This window comes from Xiphophorus hellerii, chromosome 14, assembly GCF_003331165.1.
Source record: "Xiphophorus hellerii strain 12219 chromosome 14, Xiphophorus_hellerii-4.1, whole genome shotgun sequence".
Lineage (NCBI taxonomy): Eukaryota > Metazoa > Chordata > Actinopteri > Cyprinodontiformes > Poeciliidae > Xiphophorus > Xiphophorus hellerii.
In genome coordinates, this window is record NC_045685.1 from 8,257,276 (window position 1) to 8,276,007 (window position 18,732).

The following is an 18,732-nucleotide window of genomic DNA, read 5'->3' on the forward strand; positions in this document are numbered from 1 at the left end:
GGCCTTAAAAGCATCGGATACATGCCAAGTGTCACTGGGGGACTGCCAGGCAGTTTTAAGTTTTTAAAAGCCAATCAAATGCTGGGCTATCTTTTCAATATGTGGTTATGTGGTGGGATCACTCACACAACATGCAATGTGTTACGAAGGCTTTTGGACATATGGGCTTACTGAATAGACTATGGTTACTAAACTATCTCAATGTGCACAACATGGTTGTCAAACATCAAGTTACATGAACATTTTTAGGGAGGTTCCACAGGGGTCCATTTTAGGACCTATGCTGTTTAATATCTGTATAAACAATTTGGGCCATGGTCTTACAAGTGCAGCTGTGAGTTTTTATGTTGATGATTCAGTAATTTATTGCCAGGCAAAATCAGTCTCTCAGTCTCAACTATTAAAATTTACATTGCTGTGAAGGCAAATAAGACTAAGAGCATCTTATTTTTTAACAAACAGAAGATGCTAGGCTTCTTGTTTCAAAACAAGTTTGTTTCTCAAACAATGCCAGAAATCTACTTGTTTCTGACACTTTTATGAGTATTCTAGACTAGGGTGCTCTATATGTCTGTTAGACACTGTTGGATTTATCACCATTGCACATTAGTTAAATGGCTCCCTCTACACAATCACACACTCTTGCAAGGGCACGCTTTCATTTACAAATCAATCCTCCATCTGATTTCATTATTCTTATGTCACATTTCGCACAAGAATCAATACCACGGCCTTTGCTCTCAGGACTTTGTCACATTCAGTCTTCCTTCAGTGTGTACTGAACTTCTGAAGCTGTCCACCTGGGGAGTTCAACATTTTAATAAAGGGGTTTAAAAATATCTCTGTTCACTTATCTGTTATCATTGTTAACAACTACATTAACTCTGTCAATGTAGGTGTTTAGATTGCATTATTGTTTTTATGTAATTTGTTGATGTATGTAACAGGTCTCTCTTGTAAATGAGACGACGAATCTCAAGAGATTTTCCTGTATAAAGACAGAATTAATAACATCATAAACAAAATCACCAAACACAGAATAGCCAGTAGTTGAAAGAGTTGAACGGTGGTTAATTATTGTTATGCTGTAGGTGATTCACGTCTTTTATGCAAGAATGTGAATTTGTGCATCTCTGCCACCTTCAAGGCAGATTAACAAATGTATACATTCATGCTGGTCCATACAGAGATAGAGTTGCATGGTTGTCAAGGTAATGATAATCTAGGTTTGCACTCCTAGAGAAAAGTAAATACAAAAGCCAGCCAGGAGACTTTCCTTACAGATAAACAAAGGTCAAGAGTGTTTCCAAGCAACTCGATTTTTGAGTTTTACAATGAGAAAAGTTATAAAGAGTTGGGAAATTGTTAAGGCAGCTAGCTGCATTGTACAATGTCTTCCCACAAGGGGATGAGTGGAAAACATTTTATTTCACATCCTTCTACGAATTAAATCAGGTTTAACGTCTGTCTGTTCCTCATTCCATTTAGGACAATACTGTTTTCTTTTTAAAGAACAGTAGGCTGAGCTTCGCTAAAGTCGTTTCTTTCTGTCACCATTTTAAAAATGTCATCAGTTAAGGTTTCCATTAACCATAGAATTGCACAAATCGAAATTATGAAAATTCTCTCAAAAACACAGCAATTTTGGGGGGGATAAAACAAAATTTTCGATAAGTTTATGTGTTATGTTGAGGTGTTTTTTTGGTTCTATTGAAATTTATGTATTTTGAAAAACTGAAATAGGAAGACCTTTTTTGGTATCAGACGAGTCACGTGATCAACAGCTGGATGTTACTACTGTTGTAAACAACAAAGACGATAACAGGAAGTGGTAGGAGAATGATAGTTTGTTTCTGTTTTTGTTTTTTTTGGACAATGTGCTCCAACGCCTGAATAAGACGCCAACGTCTTCTCTGATTGGCTGATTGATGATGAGCATTAGCACCATGGCAGAATTTTGAACATAATCTCATGTAACCGTTTACATCCATTTTTAATGACAAAATTATTCACATGTGGTTTTGATTTAATTTCTTATTAAACGGAAACACTGGAACTGTGAAATTGTGTGTTATCAAAGATTTGTGCAAAAGATAAAGTTACCAGTGCTTCAATGACAGCTAATCCTAACAATTTTAGTTGGTATTACCAAGAAGTAATGGGAGTATTAGCAAATGAAATGGCAAGCATTTTATTTTTCTGCTGCCATGGTTGAAGCAAAACCCCGATATCAAACTTTCACGTGGGAAAAATCTCTGGTTATATGGCAGGTAGAACAGTCATTTTATGAGAGGTAAGTAGAACAAAGTTAAAACAACAGAAACAACTCACTGGGGACGGAGTGAAACGACGAGCTGGTAAATGCTGCATAGTTTCACTGACAGATGTAGCACAGAGAACAGACTGGTTTTGATGGGCTGAAGACAAAAGGCTCAGTGGGAATTACAGGCAAGTGAAAGACAAAAGGAAACAATAAGGAAAATACTTTGAAGCTGAACAATGCTTGCAGTAAAGGCACTAAATACTCTTCTGGTTCACTGACGGTCAAAGTCAACCACAACCATTTATCAAAAACTTCTTACTTTTAAAAAATGCTTTTAAAATAAGTACTTAAGAGGTCAAGTGCTATTAAATTATTCCATAAAACATAAAATATCTGTACATTTGTTGATAAAAGTTGGAGATGCCCAGATTAGGAAAACGAACTTAGTTGATTATCTTTAGAACCTGAAAGGGAAACAAACATGTTGCATCATGAAAATAAATTACTTCCTTGATTGGACAACTTTCATGTCTCATAAAAGGCCGATTCAGTCTGGCAACACGGCCAACAGGTTTCCTTTCCTTTCCTTTCAGGCTGACATTAATGTAAAAGGTTCATTCTAAGTGGAGCTGAACATCTGCATTCATCTGTAGCTTTAGGATATCGTTTCTTTAAAAATGGATCTCCAAAAGCTGTTTGGAAACTTTGTGCTGATCCTTCTGTTATCCAATGGTAAGAAAGAATGTTTCATGATTCATGTTGCCTTTCATGTAGCTTAATGGCGTGTCTCTGATAAACCTCATACATATAGATGGCGAAAAGGTTCCTGTAACTTATGACTTAATTAAGAAAACCTACATGTGCTGCTATCTTAGTCACATTTTATTCAAAGACGTTTTATCTTTGTGACTACTTTTTATGAGTACAGTAAAAATGTAACATTTGCATCCTCATTTCAAATGAACAAGTTTTATTAAATATTGTTCTCACATTTATTAGTTGAGATGCAATACACAAATAATTCTGATTTAGGTTTGGAAGACAGAGCTTTTAGTGTTACTGCTCCTAAATTATGGAACATTTTCTCATTAAGTATTAAAAGTGCCCCTTTATTGTCCACGTTTAAAACTCTTCGTCAGACACATTTTCATTCTATAGCTTTAAACACGTTGAGACTTTTCCTCCTACTTCAATTATTGCGCATTATACTTCATGGTATCGTCTTCCGTCCTTTCCATATTTTGAATGCTTATTGGTTTTTATCTGTACAGCATTTTGTCACAGCTACCGTTTTAAAGTGCTTTATAAATAAATAGTAATTTAGATTTAAAATAACCTTTTAATTTTACCATGCTGTTTCTGATGACTGGAAGTAATATTTGGAGTGAGCCAGTAAGACTGCCAACAGATTCAGCGCTCAGTTAGTGCTCAAAAGTAAAACCAGCATAGAAAAAGTACAGTATGCACCTACCACTTTTCTGAAAATGTGCTCAACAGCAGCCATGTACTGGTAATCACATTCACTTCAAATAAATCAACAGTAAATCTGCCCACCTCTATAAAAGCATACGAGTTATGGCAGTTTGCTCTCTGAAACAGACATATTTAATTCAGGATGCAAGGACAGCGGCATGTACGCTGAAAAGGCAACTGTTTCTGTCCTTCAAGAGCTGCAATGCAGCGAAAAAGTACTTCCAGTCGTAGATTTGTTCAGTTATTGTATTATATCACACTTCAAATGCTTTGAATTATCAAAAAAATATATCTTAAAAGACATCCTGACAAAATTAAAATTAAAAATACATGCAACAAAGGTATGTGGATGACATTAATGGTTGACCACTAATTTTCCTCTAACAGAAAACCATAAAAGCAAACTTTCAGACATCAGTTCATGACCTTAAACTCAAACATACCGTCACAGTGGGACAATGTTTCAAATAAATGAAGGTTTTGGAGAGGCCTAGTCAAAGTCCAAGCTTAAATTTAATTTTGCATGCTTTGACATGACCTTAAACAGGATGTTCATGTCCAAAACCTGTCCAGTGTGGCTGAAATTATACAATTCCATAAAGAGGACTTTGCAAATATTACTCCATAGCAATGAACACCTGTTACAAGTTTTTGTTTGTTACCACCAAGAAAGAAATAACCAGTACAAATGATGAAGCTACAATTACTTTTTCACACTAGACAGAGATGTTTGAGAATCTATTTTCCATGAATAAAAGAAATCCAAACTTTTTTGGGGGGGGGATTTGTTCTTGAAAATATACTGGAAACATTTAAATATGAGAGGGGGCAAACACTTTTTGAACTTCAGCTGAACAAGACAGCCATGATTTCAGAACAACAAAAGTTATTTATGCGTACATGTACAGATATAAAGATCAACTCTATCATCCTACAAGTGAATGTGTGGGAAACAATAATTCATTTCTTTCTCTAACTGGTCATGTGTGCTGATGACTGGTTTAACATGTCTTTCTATTTTTGGCATTTCAGGTTGTCAATCACAGGAGCCTGGTAAGCATCTTGGACACTTTAACAAGCTTAACCAGTTTGGTTCTGTCTTCTGACATGAATAGTTAATTTTATAAGTTGGGCCTTTGCTAAGTTAATGAACATTTTGCTTTCTGTTAGAATTGCTTTTTTTAAAAAGCAAGAATAATTTTTTTAAAATAATCGTGCAAAAATGGTTCAACATTGAAATAATGATCGCACCCGACGAGGCGTCGTTTGACAGTTATGAGCACTTCCTCCACCTTCACTCGTCTCAGCTTTTGTCTCTTCTCGGTTTTCCCCAGCGTGTGGCAAAGCAGCTGGAAGCAAGTCGCGAATCATTGGGGGTCAAGATGCCCAGCTGGGGGACTGGCCCTGGCAGGTATATTTTACTGTAGATGATTCCTCCTGTGGAGGGTCGCTGATAAGCAATGAATGGGTGCTAACAGCTGCTCACTGCATAACAAGGTGAGAGGGTTGTTTTTATTTTGTTAACTGATTAAAGCTGCAGTGTGTAACTTCTATAAAACAAAATCTGTTTTTTACATATTTATTAGAACTACCACCATGTCATGATACCTTTGAAAAGATCAATCTCCTCCACCTTTTCCCAGTGCTGATATTGTTGTCTGAAGAAATGCACCTCTCCTGGTTAAAAACAACCAATCAGAGTCTGGAGGACAGTCTTGGCGGTGTCAATCATTCTCGTGAACCCACTGCTAAATGTTCTAGTGGCAGAGAAACAACTCACTGTTACAGAAAAACTATTTATACACCATCAATGGTGGCTATGCTAACTAGACAACTAACTATGCTGATGGGAAGACACTGCATCACAGCACAGGGCATAGCTGGAGTGATTGGCAGCGTTAAGGCCCGCCTCTGGGCTCTGACTGTTTCTAGCTAGCAATGGAAACACTGGAAGAAGGCAGAAGAGCTTGATTTTTTTCACTAACTGTGACAATAGTGACAGTTTCAACAAATGTGTAAAACAAAAAAATATTTTAAAAAATAAGTTACATACTGTAGATTTTATCAAAGACTCTTTTGTTATGTTTATCAACATTTGCTGATACTGAAACAACCGAGCCTAAACTTTTGTGTGTTGACTCTTATTCTTGCGCGTTTTCATTTTCTGTAAGAGACGACCTCAACCATACAGAAGTCCAACTTGGTGTTGTACAACTAGACAACGTTTCCAACTCGACTAAAGTGATTCGAAGACTCTCTGAAATCATCTGCCATCCTGAGCACGACTCTTTGACATCTGAAAATGACATCTGTCTTCTGAAGCTTTCGGCTCCTGTTGACTTTACTCCCTACATCCAGCCGATCTGCTTGGCCTCAGAGAACAGCACTTTCCATGATGGCCTTCTGAGCTGGGTCACTGGTTTTGGCGACACTGGTAAGTTGCACAATAGTCACCGTCTCCGACAACACCGCTTGTGAATTTCATTTAAAGCCTTTACTTTTCTCTTCTAGAAACCCAGGGTATTGGTACTGGATTACATTCAAACACTGCAGGAAGTGGAAGTGCCAATAGTTGGAAACAACCGATGCATGTGCTACTATTCCGAAACATTCATGATACATCTTCTTTTCAATGCTAACCTAAACCCAAATAACTACATGTGTGCTGGACTTAAAGAGGGAGGAAAGGACTCCTGTCAGGTAACTACAACTTTATTTGCGTAATGTTTTTTTTTTTTTTTTTTTTTTTTTTACAGCTCAATGGAATAATTCTCAGCATAAAACACAAGGAAGAAGAGTTATTTCAAACTTCCTGATAGTCTACAAATCAGCTGCATTTACAAGTAACAGACTCATTTTGTATGAATCTCTGGTTTCAGTATGTAGTTCTGGATCTAATAAAAATGCAATGTTTTTATCGGATCATTGAAACCTACCTAGTTTGTAGGTAGGTTTCGGACCTGCCGATTCTGATTTTGCCGATACCATTTTGTTTTTTTGTCTGAAATGTCATTAAATATAGCAGGAAAGTTGTTGATTTGGCAACAGTGGAGCGACTCTTGTTACGTGCAAACGTGCAGACATGACCCGATGGGTGGGGCCAACAGTCAAACCTCTCACAGGTGAGCAGGAGAGGACAGTGGTTGGTTTCAAGACATTTGCTGGGGTAGATGATATCAGGTGAAAAGATTGGCTACACATTGAAGTATTGGCCAATCACCAATCTCCGAAAATGAAGGAAATTTTTACCAATGAATCGGCTGCACCCCTAATTAAAATCAAAGTATTTCACAGGATAAAATCAAAAAAAGCAGCATTGTTTTTGATGTCCAGTCCCTAACTGAAGGAAGGAAGCATTGCACAACATGTAACACAATAGAACCAAAGAAAAAGCAGACACTGTAGAAAAACCTAATCAGTCCAGCCAAAAATAAAAGAAAATTTGAGAATGAGAAGGTAATATAAAACTGCAATTACTATCCACAAGTAATTGATACTTTTCTTCTCTTTCTTTCCCCTTCAGGGAGATTCAGGCGGACCTCTGATGGTTCAACTCCAGAATAGCTCTCAGTGGGTCCAAGCAGGGATTGTGAGCTTTGGTGAGGGATGTGCTGTCCCAATGAAACCAGGCGTCTACACCCGAGTGTCCCAGTACCAGAGCTGGATCAGCGATACGGTCACTGGCATGGATCCAGGCTTCGTTACCTTCACCTCGGCCGGCATCGACAGCGACCTACACTTCACCTGTACTACTACTACTACTACTACCACCACCACCACTACCACCGCCCACACCACCACTCCCAGTATGACCACTGATGACAGTATTTTTGGCAGTGGGGAAACCCTGAGCCACTTCACTCACTTCATGGGAATTGCTGTTCTTGCTCTATTCCTTCATTTCCTTGTGGGCGGTGCTTGGAAGTAAATGTTTTACTGAGGATTATGCGATGCACAGATAGGAAAAAGGTTATGTTTTATACTTCACTGCAGTATAAAATATGTGCTTCTAAACACATAGTGCAAGTTTTAAAATTAAAGAGTTATTTGTCTTTTGAGCAGTTAACTAAATTCATTTTGAATAGTATTGCTGTTAATATGTAGCTAAGTAACATGGGGGTTAATCTGAGCCAACAGGAATATTGTGACATGTATTGCCAATCAAGTAATACAAATGATCAAATATTGTGACATTAGAGCCAAGTTAATTTTTTAAAAATCTGACCTATTTTTAATCTGTTTTAAATGATTCTATAATAAGTGAATTTTGGTTTTCAGACATGGTGTGAATTTGGTGTGTTTTTATTTATATCCATGGCAGAAACATTTTACCATTGTTTTATGAAGTTTGGAATTTACCAGTCACTTAAGAAAACTAATGACTGTTCCCGTTTCAGCTTTGTCCTTTCAACTTCAACTGAGTAAGGATTAAAGATTTCTTGTCGTCTCTCAAATATGTCCAACAGAACAATTAGAATTATTTGCAACTAAAATGATAATCCTATATAAATCTTAATGCTCATGGACATAAAATTTCCTACAAATTGTATATTTGTTTTGGATAAATGCATTTGTCATTTTCCAGATAGTAGAAATAATAGTGGAATATATGTGGCTTTTTTTTTTAACAGGGAGACATTAATAAAATGATCAACCATCATCCAGTAACAATATAACTTGATAGTGGTGTCATTTACAAGATTTCAAGCTCTAATATTCAAGAACACAGACAATGTCAGACCATGTTTAATGTTTGGCAGATTAAAATTAATATCAGAGAACCAAAATAATTTTTTGAAGATATACATTTTTAACACTGATTTACCAATAAGTTCCATTCAACGTTTGTAGGTATTCCAGTCCTGTATAACAGACTATCAGCTTTACCATTTCTAAATCTATAAATAAATATTGTTTGTATTTATTATCTAAGATTTTAGATTTTCAATTTAAGAGCCCTATTTACGATCTTAGATTTTACCCTCATTTTACCGCTCTCTCTCTTTCTCTTTTTTTGAAGAAAAAGCTTCGCCAGAATGGAACCTCCATCTTCCTGTTTTCACGTCTTAATAATTTACAGAGGAATAAAAGGTAAGTGAAGCTCAGCAAACTTTAATGAGAAGTAAGTTAAACCTCCTGTGTTTATGTTTTAACAATCTGACCCACATTGTCCCTCTGGGATGAATGAAACTGTGGGGCTGAAAGGCAATAACATTTAGGGAAACAACCAGTCAAGCCTTCAGTATAAAAGCTTCTTATCCTACAGCGTCAACATGTGTAATCCTCACACCCTCCTTCTCTCCTTTCATCTCCAAATATCCTTTCTATTCATCCATACTAAAATAATTTCAAACTTGTCCTACTTACTTGGATAAAGCCACCTTGAACTAAAACCAAATACCATTAGAGTTAGCCCCACTCCCTCTGCATCTTTTAAAATCTGACATTTGCTATTAATGGGTGTTCAGGATTAGAAAAGGTTATCATATTCAAGAGGCTCAAACTGATTATACAGAGTACATCTATCATCAATGTCAAAGAGAAAGTAGATATTTCACTCAATGGCATAAAATCAATTCTTTTATAAATTAGCCTTATACATATATACAAAACCAGAGTGACTTTAAATGCAGTGAGTTGGATTTTTGTTTGAATGATACAAGTATTTTAAATGTTTTACTATCTCTAAATATCTCTATTACTATACAGTAAAATATCACATTTATTCTGGTTAAATAAACTGGCTTCAAAGTCCTCCATACAGACTTCAGTGTTAAAAAAAAAAAAAAAGAGAGCCATATTACCAGACTATTTTCTACTGGAAATAAAGGCATCCAGTTTTTCAGGATAATGTTCAGGAAGAAAGCAGCCATCAAGTACTGCAGAATCTGTTAATCACCCACAGATTCAATCCAGGTGTGTGGCAGAAGGGAAACACCTGAAACATGCAGGGCAGGGGGGCCAGAGGACGGGAACCGAGAAACACTGCATTAGACCTTTGCTATGTTTAATCATTGTGACCATTTGTGCTTCTTTTTAGTTGTATTAAACTCAGAAGTGGTCAAAAGACCCCGGGCCAGGAATCGAACCCAGGACCTTCTTGCTGCAAGGCAACAGTGCTACCAACTGCGCCACTGCAGCCCCATTTAGATTATATATTGTTAAAACAGAGAAAGCCATGATGCATAAACAACCTCGTCTAGCTTATTTGAGTTGCACGCCATGACAACATAACCTTGCTTCCCAAAAACACTCTGTGCATAGCGCTTCAGGTACAGTCATTACCAACTAATTGATCCAGATAGACAAGTTTGGATTCATTCTTGTTCTTTTAAGATCCAAGCCAGACCACAGAGAGAGCTCATTTGTGATCAGAGCAGTTTATTGGACCTCATGTCACTTTGGGTGGAGCTAAACACAGAAAAGTATTTAATGTTGAAGACCAGAGAAAAGAGGTACTGGTGACAATGGCTCTTCAAGGGTTTGCATGGGGGATCACTGTGATGATCGCACTCTTCTTCAAAGGTGAGAAAAATATATATCTCATATTTCTCTTTCACTGAAATACTGTTAAAGAAAAGCATCGCACACCGTCTATAGCCATCAAATCAGTCATTGCTTTGCAGTTCACCTCTGTTACCCACGGTCCGGGGGCCAAATCTGGCCCGCTGTAGGCTTTTCATGTGGCCCTGTAGACTGCAAATTACTTTAATAAGTCCCTCCAGTTTCTCACAAATCTGCTAAATTCACACTAAATCAATAGATCTCCACATTTTTTCATATTTTACAGGTTTTTTGATTTGTTTCTGTTTTCAAAATTGGCCAAAAACATTGAGTTTAAGTGACTGCTGCCTCAGTCTTACTTGATACGACAATTAATAAAAAGTCACATTTAGGATCATGCATTAGTTCAAATGTTAAAATTTCTTACAAATATTTATAAATTAGCACCACAAAAACAATCGCAAAATCCTGGATGGACTGATCAGTGTGAAAAGATAATATTAAATTAGAAGAAACTCTTGTTTAATGCTAAAACAGCTATTTATTGTCAATTTAATAATTTAATGAGTTTTATAAAAACATTCTGACACAACCTGCCCTTTAAGAACATTCAGGCTTTTTATACGGCCCAAAACAAAAATAAGTTCGACACTCCTGGCCTACAAGTACTTTATCTGAGAGATTATATCCATAATTTCCAGAAATACTTTACCAGAAGAAATAAACTGATAGACTTCAGTATGACATGGTGTGTTTACAGGTACACCATGGAAAAGGACGGCATGATTCGTATAGAAAACAAGTTTATGATTATGATCCAAACTAAGAGCTAAGGAAATGTTCAGTGGTTTTGGCTGAATCTACTAAATGATTCCATATTTATTTAAGTCTGTACAGCTGATCTCAAAAGACTGTCATACGAATTTGTGGATAAACTACTGAACCATCAATGATATACAGACAATTGCCTTGTTTAATACGGTTTATTTTTGCAATTTTTATATTGTTGATGGTTGGCTTCATATAAGACAGTGACACAAAATCTGTCTCTTAATATCAATGATGTACTGAGGGGATAAGATCTGATTAAGGATTTGATATACATGTCTGACTGACAAAGTGAGAAAACAGTCTCACCTGACTTGTTTGACATGTTTGTGTGTGGGTGTGTGTGTGTGGGTGGGGGTGTGTGGGTGGGTGGGTGTGTGTGTGTGTGTGTGTGTGCAAATTTCAGGAGGTGACTCACAACTCGGTAAGTATCCAACACTCCTTTTCTAATTTTTAACAGGAAAAAAAATAATAATAATTGTACTTTTGGGAACTTTTTACCTGTAAAATGGTGAAAATGTTCACATGTTCATCTGTACGATTTTTGAGGTGGGGAAATTAGTGCATCACTTAGATATTTAGTATTCAGACCCTTTGATGCTACAAACACAAACTTGATTGTATGTTCTTGGGGTTCAATATATGATAGACCATTGCAGAGTAGTGCAAAATAAAATGTTAATTATTGTGTTATGCTGATCTATCCCATAAAATCCTTTTAAAATGAACTGAAACTGATAGTTAATATCACAAAAACAGGCATGTTTAAAGTACAATAGTCAGTTTTGTTAAAAATCACTCACTCACAAAATAAATGGGCAAAAACTAATTTTCAGTTTTTTATAGCATTAAATATTTCAAGCAGCACATTGTTAAAGGGGCAGTGTTACGTAAAATCAACTTTTTGAGCTTTACGTCATGTAATGTTAGTTCCTCATAAAAACATTCCTGGAGTGTTGCTTTGTTTCTCCATTAATGTTTGAGAAATCCCTTAATTTAAAACACATGGGTGGACCTGGCTCCACCTTTGAGGACAAAGCTCCTCCTCCGTGCTGCAATTTCCAAGCTTCCGACTCAGAGCCTCCCTTCTCTGCGACTGCTCCACTCAGCTCCTTCAGACTAGCCAGCCACAATTAGCAAACATCTGCTGGAACTGCACATTAGCTGAACTTGCTATAATAGCTGCTTCTCAGTGAGACGCTGATTTGATTTATTTATTTCAAACAGGTTTTTAAAAACAAGCAATCAGTAGGACAGAGAAAACATCTGCATACATAACCAAGAACAATATTAGTTTACCACTACTTTACAGTTTGAAAAGGAATATAAACAAATGAACACTCATTTAATATCACCCCTTATCTAAATTTATTGAAATATATCACTTACCGGCTCAATAATTATCAAAAATCTGTAATTAAAACCAAGTTATAATATTCATGTGCATGTTCAATATACTGCTACAGAACCAATAAAAACTATATTCCATTGGCAAAATGGTTACAAACTATCATAAGAAAATCTATGGATGACAATACTAGTAATAATGGCAATAATAAACAACTGGACATACAGCATCAGAATAATTACCAAGTCCTTGCCGATGTACATCTATAGATTCTTCTTAATCTGAGTTATGTAAAAATAAGTAAAATGCTTTAAAAAAAAAGAGAAAAATGATGGAATGATAACATTAACAAGTTACCAATAGTGGTAATAGTAACAGAAGAAAGGAAGGAAAAAACTCATTTGTGTTAATTTCCTTCTTCCCTGATGAAACATTGTTAAAGGGTTAATAAAGGAGCGGCGTTATGACTTCCTGAAGACAGACTTTCAGAAAGAGCAGGAGGTTTTAAAGAGACCAGGACCTAATTTCAAGGAGTTAATTTATGAAGTCAAATTTCTATGTTATATTTGATGTAGATAGCCTTTTTATAACAACTATTGCTTGATTGTGTCATAAAATAGCACCATGTGACTGGAAAATGCATAATGCTGCACCTATAATAAAGATTTGCCTATGTGTTCTGACTAATTTTGTACTGACTGACCCACTGTTTTAAAAACAAAACAAGTGAAAACTATCTGTCATTAACCTTTGTGTTTTGTGATTGTTGTAAAGCCTGTGCCAGCCCTCCCATCAACAGCAGGATCATCGGAGGGCAAGATGCATCTCCAGGAAGATGGCCCTGGCATGTTGCTTTTACCTTTGGCAACAGCTTCCTCTTCTGTCAGGGATCTCTGATCACCGAAGAGTGGGTGCTGACAGCTGCTCAATGCGAACGGTAGGAAGCTATGGTTTGGTATTTTGCAACAAATCACCTTGCAGCAACCATCTAATGAACTCCACTTCATATGTTTTTTTAAAGTTATTTTTCAAAGATCTTTTCAAATTAATCTACCGTAAATTTCAGACCACGTAGCACACGTAAATGAAAGCTGCATGCTCTAATTTTAGAAAGAAAATACATTTTGTACAAGCCGCACTGGATTAGTAAGATGGTAAACCGCAGGTGACCCATGATGTAATACGAGATATTTACAAAGACATTACGCATGAGGAATACATATTGCAAGTGTTTTATATGAACAGTGCCTTTAACATGTCTACCTTTAAATATACATACGTATCAGTAACATAAATTACATTGCTTATACTTTTTCACTGAACAGTGCACAAATATTCCAATATGTCCACCTCTGGGACCTTCAGTTTGTTAACAGTCCCAGTGAGAGGCAGGCAGTGGTGGAGAAAGTACTCAAACAATGTACTTAAGTAAAAGTACAAATACACAGACAAAAATGTACTCTAGTAAAAGTACCACATTAACATTTGTACTTGAGTAAAAGTAGAAATGTACTGGCTTTTAAAAATACTTACGTATTAAAAGTAAAAGTACTTGCTGAAAGCATTACATAATTGCTAATACAATACCATTAAATGTACCTATCGTATTTAATATTAATACATTAGTAATGTGCCATTTTAAATAATGCCACAGATAAAGCATGTTTTTATTGTGTTTACTCCCTGTAACATAGTTTAGACTTAGATATGTGATTCTATGCATCATAATTTCAGGGATGGAAACATCTCATCTCCTGTCCTAACATAGCATCAACTTCACTGTTTTTTTTTTTTTTACCACTAGTGGCATTTATTTTGACAGAAATCCAACAGAAATGTGATGGAAAGAAGGTGGGTGGGGGAGGATATGCAACCAAGGAGCCATGTAGCAGTGTTGTAGTCACGACCGCCAAACCCGAGACCAACACCAGCGCCCCGCGCTACATGACTCAATAAAATTAAGTGCACCTATCAAAATTGCTTCTCAAATTGATCTGAAAGATCCACATTCCCATAAAACACCTAGAAATTAAATACTTAGAGCTTAAATAAATTTAACCAGTATCATTATCAATTCAAACTCTTCTTCATTCTGCTTTGCTTCCATCTTTGTGCCACAATCCACAGAGGTCTCCTGCCACTCCTAAAAAGATAACGCCCTGGGCGGTTGCCCATATCACCCACGTCAGAAACCACAACCGTCTGCACCATTAAACATAGCAATTAAGACAATGCATTAATGGTAAACAACGCTCAACTATGAACACTGTCCAAGGCGCAACAAGCAAGAAGTAACCAAGCAGAAGGACCGTGACTGTTCTCACCCTGTCTGCCATGACAGGTGACGAAAACAATCGAAGAGCAATGAGCATGCTCTGCGTTCTTATTTTGTTTATTCGGCAGAAATGTAGTGAAGTAGAAAGTACAGATACTTGCTGTAAAATGTAGTGGAGTAAAAGTCGAAAGTATCCATGATTAAATCTACTTAAGTACAGATACACGAAAATTGTACTTGAATACAGTAACGATATACTTTTATTTCGTTACTTCCCACCCCTGGAGGCAGGTAAAACGTCAAAGGTTCTTCATCCATATTTATGATATATGGCCTGAAGGAATTCTCCGCCATCTTTGTTTGAGTGAACGTGTGAAAGTTAGCAGGGTTATCCTCGTAGTCAGAAGGGAGCTGCTGACGCAAAGCCGTGCATGCCTTGATGGACAGGGCTTCTCGCCTCATAAATCTAAAACACCACAATGGTCCACCTCTAAAATCTTTGATTCTCATTTCAGTGGCGATTGCTTTAGCCTTCAGTCTGATCTGCACGATAGAAACACTGCAGCCACTTTCTGTCTGTGTGTTAAGCCAGTCTTCAAAAAAAATTTCACCTTTCACCTCTGAAAGCTTTCGTTGTCCTTTTGCTTTGACTCAGTTCTTCACGCTGGCGTCTCCACCGTCTCACCATCAATTCATTTATGCCAAGATTATGTCCTTCTTGAACCGCCAGATTGATCACCTTTAGCGTAAAAGCGTCATCATATGATTTTCTTTGAGTGTTTTCCATGTTGATGAGGGCGAAAAAGTGGCAGATTTACTATACCAGTCATTGATTTGAAAAATTTTTCTTAATTTATTGTACAATTTCTTTAGATCTCTGATCAATTTCATTGGTCTATTGTTATAAGGAAAAATGTTTTTGGCAGTGTGGGAGAAAAAAAAACAAAAAACAAAACATGCATTAGCCTTGCCTTAGTATAGGCCAGTGTTCAGAGACTGGGGAAAAAAAGAAGCCAGAATTTACGGTAGTCAACTCAAAACAGATTTCAACTGCAGTAAACTCAGTGATGTGCAGCAGTCATGTCAGGTCAGCATCTGGATCAAGGATGCCAGTTTTACACCTCTACTACCGAAAAGAAAGCAAGAAAGACAGATAAAGATCTACCTACTGTGATACTCAGTGACAATCAGATTTAAACACTTTTCTTCTCTCTTCTTTAAGCACTCCCTCTATTGTAGTTTTGCACTTTGGAATTGGTGAAGTGACTCGGGGAATTGACAGCTTTCACTGCCACCCAAACCACACCTACTATGGTGGAAACATCTGCCTTGTGAAGCTGTCTGCTCCAGTCAACTTCACTGACTACATCCGACCAGTGTGCTTGGCTGCAGAAAACAGCACTTTCTACGATGGAACCAGCAGCTGGGTCACTGGTTTCAGTGACAACTTGAGTAATTTCTACAGTTTTGTTTTTAGCATCAGCTTTCTGTACAATACCATTGCTGAATTCTCCAAAGAGAAATAATCCTTAAAACTTTATTCTTTAGTATCCTACCCTTTACAGGAAATCGATGTATCAGTACTTGGGAACAGAAAATGCAACTGCAGCTACAACTACATCTACATCTACAACTACATCTACAACTATCCAATAACAGAGGACCTGATGTGTGCTGGAAGTGAAAATGGTTCAAAGACAGAATCTTCTGTAATTACCTTTTTTTGTTCTCATTTTTTGATTATGTTTTGAGTGAAATTGAACTTCATGAAATGCACTTAAATCTGCATTCCAGAAGCCTTAAGTAACTTTTCTAGATATTTGATAAAGCTGTAACTATGTTGTAACACTATGCTATGAGACAGATAGTCATGTATTCCTAATACAGAAATACATAACTTGGTCAGAAACAACCAATAAAACCCAGAAGGAGGGTCTTAGCGCTGTCAATCACGCTTGTGTGTATGGTTCACTCCCTCCAATTACTCTCTGCTGCCCTAAAGTTTTTCCTCATCAGCAGAGCCTGCCACAAATGCTAAGGCTAGTTAGCATAGCCACTGATCACAGCAGATAAACCGTTTAGTGTTTCTCCACCATCAGCACATTGAGCAGCATGAACATGAGCAGTGATTAATAGCACTAAGACACGTCTTCTCCTGATTGGTTGCTTCTGAACAGGAGCATTTCTGTAGATAATAGTATCAGGGCCGTGCAGAGACCTATGGAGGGGCAGGGGCTCACATTTAAAAAAGGGCCACATTGAACAAAAACTCCGTACAACCACACAGCAACAACCCATTTTAATCAAGAATCTAATTGGATCCTACTGTATCATTGCCATCATGCGGGGAAATGCAAAGTAAATATAATCTATATTTTCCCCAACAGGTATAAAGTTTCTGTTTCTGCTGCTGACAGTCCTGGAGGTCTGAGCTGATCTGAGACTGTATCTGTTAAACAGACCAGAGGAGAAAAAGGTCCCTGGTTATGAAGTTATGAAATAAGCAAAATTGCTGCCATTTTACTAATTAAGCCCTAATAATATCCATTTAATCTCTGGAGCAACTACAGCAGCTTTAATTCAATTTAGTCAGTTCTTAACTCAAGCAATTTAATGAGATGTGTTCTGTCTCAGTTTGTTGATTTTAAAATAGTGATAGTGTTTTTGTTTTGTTTTTTTAAAACAGCAAAGTGTCACTATTGGACCAGATTTAAAAACACCGTTTAACATCTATGTTGTTTTAAAATTCTATCACAGGGAGATGAAGGCGCAGCTCTAGTAACCAAGAAAGACTCCATCTGGGTCCAGAGTGGGATTGTGAGTCTTACCTGGCCGAATCTACCTACTATCTATACTCGTGTGTCCCAGTACCAGAAATGGATCACCGACACAGTCACTGGCATGGACCCAGGTTTTGTTACCTACACCTCCCCAGGCATTGACAGAGACTTGAACTACACCTGTCCTCCACCACCAACTACCACCCAGCGCCCCGACTTTACCAGTCAGCGCCCCGACTTTACCACCCAGCGCCCCGACTTTACCACCCAGCGCCCCGACTTTACCACCCAGCGCCCCGACTTTACCACCCAGCGCCCCGACTTTACCACCCATCACCCCGACTTTACCACCCAGCGCCCCGACTTTACCACCCAGCGCCCCGACTTTACCACCCAGCACTCTACCACTGACGACAGCATATTTGGCAGTGGTGAAACTCTGATTCCCGTCGCTCGAGTCTTCCCTCTCTCTGCTCTTGTTCTGTTTGTCCATCTGTTTGTTGGTGGTGCTGGAAACTAAATCATAGCTTTGACTCATTCTGCATTCTAGTTCATAACCAACACCAACTCTCTATTCATTAGAATCAAAATGTTGATATTTTTACTCTGATTTAGTTTTATTTCACAAATTAAGATTTCTACAAAGCAAATGAAGGATGTAATAAGTTTATCTGGTAATTAGTTTAACAAACCTCTCATAAAATTCAAATTGTTTATTTTTTTTTCTGTCCTTTACATTGTGTTGACTGTATTTTCTTAACTGTAAATGCCAATTAAATCTCGAGTGTTTAACAGACAACAGGTTTGGGATTTTTAGCAGATAATCACACTGTTATTTTATTAAATATGAAACAAACAAACTGTGATTAGTAATAAACTGTGATTAAAATCATTCAAAACTATATTTTTCTGTTGGTTTTAATTATTTTTTGTGCCGACCCGAAGTTTCAAGGTTGGAAGACTGAGTTTGGTGTCCAGTTTGACAAAAAAGATGGAAGCAGTTTATGAGTCTGGCGAGGGATTTTAATGCGTCTCAGGAGAACTTCAATTAAGCCAATCCAATCCAAAATAAATGTTAAGAAGCGAACATTTCTTCATAATCAGGAAAATATTTAATGGACTGTCTATAACCTTTCACAAGACTGTAAGTACAAGAACTGCTCCACGGAGTACAGAAGTGCGAACAAGTGCATTCAACATGGCTTTCTTGTCAGACTAAATCAAATATTTTTTCATTTCATTGGACGACTGCATGAGTATG

General features: G+C 37.2%; 2 protein-coding genes across 2 annotated transcripts; both read left to right on the forward strand.

Annotated features, from left to right (window-relative positions):
* Positions 1 to 2,805: 2,805 nt before the first annotated feature.
* Positions 2,806 to 8,412, forward strand: LOC116733191 (serine protease 27-like). Its single transcript, XM_032583972.1, has 6 exons — positions 2,806 to 2,995; positions 4,769 to 4,789; positions 5,071 to 5,233; positions 5,908 to 6,170; positions 6,309 to 6,436; positions 7,260 to 8,412. The coding sequence occupies exons 1-6, from the start codon at positions 2,941 to 2,943 to the stop codon at positions 7,662 to 7,664; spliced, it is 1,035 nt and encodes a 344-aa protein (XP_032439863.1). The 5' UTR covers positions 2,806 to 2,940; the 3' UTR covers positions 7,665 to 8,412.
* Positions 8,413 to 10,085: 1,673 nt separating this feature from the next.
* Positions 10,086 to 18,375, forward strand: LOC116732475 (serine protease 27-like). Its single transcript, XM_032582687.1, has 6 exons — positions 10,086 to 10,261; positions 11,475 to 11,492; positions 13,191 to 13,353; positions 15,914 to 16,143; positions 16,240 to 16,400; positions 17,449 to 18,375. The coding sequence occupies exons 1-6, from the start codon at positions 10,204 to 10,206 to the stop codon at positions 17,989 to 17,991; spliced, it is 1,173 nt and encodes a 390-aa protein (XP_032438578.1). The 5' UTR covers positions 10,086 to 10,203; the 3' UTR covers positions 17,992 to 18,375.
* Positions 18,376 to 18,732: the final 357 nt, after the last annotated feature.